General features: G+C 33.7%; 1 protein-coding gene across 1 annotated transcript; it reads left to right on the forward strand.

Moving 5' to 3' along the window:
• Positions 1–3968: 3968 nt before the first annotated feature.
• On the forward strand, positions 3969–6590 carry LOC113362239. Its single transcript, XM_026605179.1, has 3 exons — positions 3969–4248; positions 5563–5689; positions 5809–6590. Exon 3 carries the CDS (start codon positions 5818–5820, stop codon positions 6442–6444), a length of 627 nt encoding a protein of 208 aa, XP_026460964.1. The 5' UTR covers positions 3969–4248; positions 5563–5689; positions 5809–5817; the 3' UTR covers positions 6445–6590.
• The last annotated feature ends 437 nt before the right edge of the window (positions 6591–7027 follow it).

Consider the following 7027-nt stretch of genomic DNA (forward strand, 5'->3'; position numbering starts at 1 on the left):
CGGTAAATTTCTTTTTTCTTTTTGTTTATATCACCCCATAATATTTAAATCGACTAAATGATGGCAAGATTTCTCGCCAAAACTCTCATTTCACAAAAACCACTAAAATATTATTTCGACCAATAGGAAGTGAGGATTTCTTCACCGTTCAATGCGGAATTTTTATTTGACTAGGCTTTTAAGTCTTTATATGTAACCGATCAAAAAGAAAAACAATGAATCATGGACGTATACATAAAAGACCGAGATGTTCAACGCGAACGCGTATGCTTCATTGGAAATAAGAGGATACGCCAGTTCGGTGGTATCTGCTTGGAAATTCACCTATCTTTTTATATTGATAGCAGATACCAGATAAGCAAAATATCTGTGATTCTGTTGTTAATTAATCTCCTCTATTTGTTACTGAGATGTTGAAATTAATGCGGAAAATGGGTCATTTGTCCAAATATTTTTAAAACATGGTTCAAATGGACGAGTAAAAATTATTATGGGTGAAATTGACACCAAAAAATTAGCAAGGATGAAACTGGATTCATCGTGACTTAAACTTAAAAAATAGCAAGATGGAACTGGATGCATCCCGATGTAATTTAAAATAACAAAAAGTATTTAAAAATGCGTAGGATAAAACTGTTTACATCGTGGTTATTTTTTACATTTTTGTCCATTTAAACAGTATCAAAATCTAAATGTCCTTTTCACCCAAAAATTGTTGATTTTGACCTTTTTAACCAATTTTGTGAAATTAATATCACTACAATATACTGTCACTGTGTCACCCATAAACAGTAGGTTAAACTCTAACCAGAGGTTTCTGGAGAAGTAATCAGCGCGATCGACGGTCATAAAGTATTGAAGACAGAAAAGAAAAAAGAAAAAAATTTATTTTTATTAACAATGACAAGGATACTAATACGTTTGCTAGCAAAGTTGATACAGCTCCTTTGAAATGGACATCTCTACGCGCAAAGTGTTTAACCAAACGACAACTAATTTTATTTTAGTTCTTATAAATAAGAAAGAAATCATCTATTCTCAAGATTTCCTTACAAAAATATAGAGAAATTGTAAAAGAAAGAATGTCAAGACCCAAGATTCTCCAAAGATACTTTTCTTATACTCGTACTAGAAAAAGGTATTGGAAATTTTGATCATTTTTTATAGTATGTTTTAATGAGTGCATCACTATTTATTAGCTGTTAAAATTGGTTAGATTTTAGCTTAATTTTGAGCATAACCAATACAAAATTGGTTAAAAAGACCAAAATCAACAATTTTGGGTGAAAAGAGCATTTAGATTTTGATACCGTTTAAATGGACAAAAATGTAGAAATAATCAGGATGTAAACAGTTTTATCCTACCCATTTTTAAATAATTTTTTCTTATTTTTAATTTACATCAAGATGCATCCAGTTTCATCCTTTCTATTTTTTAAGTTTAAGTCAGGATGAATCCAGTTTCATCCTTGTTATTTTTTCTTGTGTCCATTTCACCCATAATAATTTTTACTCGTTCATTTAACCATGTTTTAAAAATATTTGGATAAATGACTCTTTTTCGTACTTTTTTTCTTCGCTAAAATTGTCTAGCTGCGGATGAACAACACTACTCTACGCATGCTCCCGTTGTGAAATATTGCCTCCGTATAACGAATGACATTCTTTTCATTTTAACTTAAAAAAAGGCTAAACCGGAAAATAATAGTATTTCTTTTCTAGAAGTATATGAAGTTCCATACCGCTTTTTTTTTTCATTGTTTGAAGGAAGCAATACGTAGCAGCAACTACAATTTCATGGTCCAACAACAGGCTTGGAATTCATTAAGCATAATTATGATTCGAGGGTATTGATTTAGCTTAATTAAATTGATACCAACCATGCTTATCTGTGGTGCGGGATCCTTCCGTAGTTGATAGATTCTGTCTGGTTCTCAAATGCATTATTGAGTTAATCTACAAAGTTGGAGAGAAAAGGGATTAACACTAATAACTTTGTTTATGTATTTCATTAATTGATTGAACAATTTGAACTGATGAGATTCGGCTCCAATCTCCATCATCCACGGACCCAATTATGGTTAGATATTGCAGTTGCTAAGTAGGACCTCAGCAAATGATTGTGGACCTACCTTTCAGTACTTTCTACTGATATGTACCATCACATACACGTCAGATATATATAAATCTGTACCTTTTCAATCATGGAGTCAACACCATCCAGTGGGTTACTCCTAGCTAGCTAGTAGCCCACCAAGACTAGTTGCCTGGTTTGGTAGGTTGGGATTCTTTGCGCAGGTAACCCCACGGTGTTAGTTCATGGCCATCATGGCTCGTAGCTTTAGTTGTGTTGTTTTTTCTCAATCGTTTGGAAAACTCTAGGTTTTTCATTTTGCTTGTAAATCTTATTTGTAATTCTTTCTTCTCTTTAATAAACTTTTTTTCTTGATCGAGAAAAAGAAAAAAGAAAAAAAAAATTCATGGCCCGGGGCCAGGCCATTTCCGGGATGATAGTTGGGGACAGTAATCTTGTTTATTTTTGGTCGTTCAATGTATAAGTTAGGAAACATAAAAGGAAACGAAAATGGAATAAGGATTATATAACAAAAATTTCTTAAGAAAAGAAGCAGAACCATATTTTTATATTGTTTTGAGTTCATATTGAATGTAAGGGATTTAGGACATCCGGATTTGTTTGGATCTTTAAAATTTTGGGCGAAATATTTTTATCCTCTTACTGAAGAAACAAACTCATTCGAAAAATTTATTAGCGACCTCAAAACAAACATAAACAAAAAAATAAAGTTTTCCGAAACAAAATTCTATATTTACATAACAATTCCTCAAAATCCGAAATAAAATACCATAATATAGTGATAAATTTGCTAGATAATAATACCATTGATCTCAACTCAAAATCCATCAGTACCAAATTCATTCCCGATTACCGGAAAAAAAAAAGTAAAAGAAAAATTATATATTGAAACCAGTTTAAAGTTTCATATATTATTGATTTTAGATTGAATTTTAAAAGCATCTCTCTCGGTCATGGCAGCAAATTGTTTCCCATAAATGCTGCCACGTAGATACAGAGTGAACTTACACGGCCTTGACTGAGACCAAGCAGTATACTGCAATATTTTTTTCTGTCCAAACTTTAAATATTGTCTTTTCTTTATTCTTTTCTTCTCCTTTTCCCGTTTCGCCAAGAACATTTTTTCCCCGACCCGCCTATAGCTAGGAAAACAGGAGATGGTCCAAATCTTGAACATGAGGTGGCACAATCTTCATGATTGAGAGGGAAATAATTCTAACGTCGGGATTAGTAATAGGGTGAAGAGGAGAATGATTAACGGTCCAGATTCATTGTCTCATATCTGGACAATAACAGTTGTCCAAGTTTTAGAGTTTTCCTTTTTTCCCCATCCATTCATCGTCACAAATTGCCAGTAGCATAGAAAAAAAAATCTTTTTTGAGTCAGTAAAAGTTGACTTCAATTAAATTTACCACTCACCCCGAAATATACCCTAAAATCACTTGAGTTCAACAAAATCGAATATCTCATGTGCTTGCACATGAACATATTTACTGGGGCTTAATGTTTATGTTTTCTATCCCTTTTTTTCCAGTTTTATTAATTTTTTACCCCGTCTCTCCATGTGACATCTTATTTTTCAAAAATTAAAACAAAAAATTAGTCAGTAGATTTGTCATGTCTCTCTGACACGTGTAAACTGAATCCAGCGGCTGGGGAAGTTAAAAAAAAGTAGGGTTAGACAATTACCGATATTCGCTGTCATCGGGAAATGATGGTGACGAAGACATTAAATTAGTAATAAAAATAATGTAATTAATTTATATTTAATAAAGAATTAATTAATCTACTAAAAATATTAAACCCTTCATCTTCATCCACTACTCCTACAGCAGAGCCTGTAACTAAACAAATAAATGGATGGAATATAAACCCCTTCCCCATCCAAAACAACAACAAATTCAATACAGAGAGAGAAAGTGTGCAAGTTTGAATGAAGTGAGGATAATATATGCTAGATTCAGAAAACAAATTAAGAACTAGTTCATCATTTTCATCATCATCAAAATTGGAATTTTTCTTCAAGAATCATTAACTATTGAAGTCTGTCTTTCTGTCTCTCACATTTGGATCAGTTTCTTTTCATTTCTAAGAACTTGCAGAAGCAGGAGAGAATCTGGGTTTTGTTGTTTCTCAATTACTACTCATTCAGGTAAGTTTTTATTTTCTATAAATGCAGATTTTATTATCAAGTTTTTATTTCAGTGGATCGATAGAACTACACCAATCAAAATCAAGAATATTGGATTGAATCTAACTGTGTTAACACTGTTTGATTCTTGTATGCTAAAATAGTCAGGAAACGGAGGGTTTTGAATTACTGTTAATTTATTTTATTCTAGTTTTGATGGAAAATATGTTTACTGTTGATGAAAGCATGAAAATTGTTGTTGGTTTAAGATTTGGTCATTTGAGGGGTATCGGTGTCTTTTAGGTTTTACCTGAGTTGTAAGTAAGTAAACCATATCTGACTTTATGAAAACTGTTCCAAGTTCCAACTGCTGAAAAAAAGTTTGTCCCTCCAAACTTTTCTGCTGTTTTAACTGAAAAAGTTGGCAGTGAAAGTTGGCAATGATAGATTAAAATTGCCCCTGCTCTCCTGCATTAATTCCTCTGGAACTGTGTTTTTTAAAGTAGAAATTTACCAAACAAAAAAAAAATGCATGATTGACCAAGAAAATTCTTGTGTGACAAAACTGGAATCCTTCAACGGCTCGTTAGTTATTTCAATGATGGAATCATTTCCAAACTATACTTGGATTCTCTCACCCAATGTTTTTCAAGATTTTACTCGTTCCGTCTTAAATTACTCATTACCGAGCATAAGTGGATCTTTGTAGAAAAAGTTATTTAAGATTGGCCGAGGAATTTTCCTGAAAATAATTCAGTGAGAAAATCCAGTGATAGTCCGAGCAATGAATATATCGTTGGGGTACGAATTTTTTTTTATTGTGTCTCACTGCTTCTCTCACACGGTCCTCGGAAAAATTGCATTCTCCCTCAGTCATCCAAGCATTAGTGTTGAAAAAAGCATATTTTTTTTGGATCATGTATATCATCCTCACATTGGTCAGATATTTGCTTGCGGCATATGTTATATTCCTTTCATCAAGTGACTAACTGAGTCCATAACTAGAGAAATCAGCCAATCACAAGATAAAAGGAAAAAAAAGAAGGTATCTGTTTTGTTATTTTGGTCCTGAGGCTGAGAGGTCATGAATGGTTCATGATGATTCCACTGAGGATAACTGTCGCAAAGCGAAAAATCAAGTCAAGTGATGTGTATGATTGGTGTGCTATTATACTTGCCAACTTTCATCAAATTGGAACATGGTCCCCTTTTTCCCTTTTGTCTTAAAAATGGATAATCTTTGTATTTTGCTTTGTCCACCACACCAATAAAACTCTTTCAATTTGTATCACATTAATTATAAAACATTAACGAGACGTCTTTCTCTATTTTCAGAACAAGAATGAGGTTATCATCACTGTCACTGAACATTTAGAGCGTATTCGGACGACGGTGGTAGGAAGTGTATTCCACGAGTAAGGCCGGAAAAAGTGTGCGGCCGGGAATAATAAACAACAAAGAGGTGGGTTGTGGTTCATATTCCTCCATTCCAGTAATTGTATCTCTCTACAATCATGATCACTTTACATACACTATAAATTGTACAACATATTTCTGATATTCTAGACTTGGGTTTTGCAGGAATTAGCAATGGTGGAAACCCCATCTCCTAATCAAGTTCCTAGCAGTTTAGAAAGAACTAGTAGTGACGAAGGATCAGGATCGTCAACAAGATCAGCGACGGGGTTGAGGAAAATTACCAGAAGCCGTTACCCAGTCCATGATGATGGAGTATCAGATCTAAACATTGAATGTTCAGGGCAAACTTGTAAGTCATGTAGTGCAACCGTTGTTGCTGATTTTGTTGCCATTTGTTGTTGTCCTTGCGCAGTTTTAAACTTTCTCACATTAACCTTAGTTAAGGTACCTTTTACAATGGGAAGAAAAGGTTTGAGATTAATCAAAAAGAAATGTGTATTAAAAGAAAAGAAAAAACAGAAAGGAGGTAAAGGAAATAAAGGTTCTCTTCCTCCTCCTCATGGTGTGATTATTGATGGAGTTGAGAAATGTAGTAGAGGAGGAATGGAATTGGTCTCAGTTGAAGGGAACATTGAGATTCCGATTGGGAATAATAATGTTAATGGGGAGCACTTCTGTGCTAGAGTTGAAGCTGAAAGAGTATGGTTGGAATTTTATCAAGTTGGGCATTTGGGATTTGGAAGAGTTTCTTTCACTGGAATCCCTGCTAATAATAATATTAATAATAAGAGCAATTAAGGAGAAATTACATTTTTCATGATGATTTGCCACTGTAAATTATTTTTTACAACTTGATTACCAAAACTGGATATTGTTTTAGGGTTATTCATCTTGTCATGTTGAAGTGGTAGAAAAATCAACTACCCTCCTATGATGTTGACTCTTTTCTTCTTCTTCTTCTTTGGTTGTTTCTCTCGCACTCACTCGGTCAGTTAACTCGGTCATTCTTGAATACCGAAATTGTTAAGTGAGAATATAGAGGTATGGAATCAGTTGTTCTTCATCACACCTTGAGGTCCTTGACCTGGTTATAACGTACATTTCTTATTTTCGGGTTGGGGGAACACCCGAATCAACGAAAATCCAGAAGCCCACAAAGTCCAGATTCAAGACCAAACTGAACACGACGTTTTTATGTTAATAGACAGGCCCATTTAGCCAGCATTGTCGATTCTTTTGACTCGCCGTGCCCGTGTGGATAATGAAATTTCTCGTCTGTTTTTTTTTCTTTTCACAAAATCGGTTAAAAAGACCAAAATCAATAATTTTTGGGTAAAAAAGACATCTAGATTTTGATACTGTTTAAATGGACAAAAACGTA

This window comes from Papaver somniferum, chromosome 3 (assembly GCF_003573695.1).
Source record: "Papaver somniferum cultivar HN1 chromosome 3, ASM357369v1, whole genome shotgun sequence".
NCBI lineage: Eukaryota > Viridiplantae > Streptophyta > Magnoliopsida > Ranunculales > Papaveraceae > Papaver > Papaver somniferum.

Excerpts from the sequence above, each read along its gene's own strand:
- LOC113362239 (XM_026605179.1), top strand. The coding sequence starts at position 5,818 with ATGGTGGAAACCCCATCTCCTAATCAAGTTCCTAGCAGTTTAGAAAGA.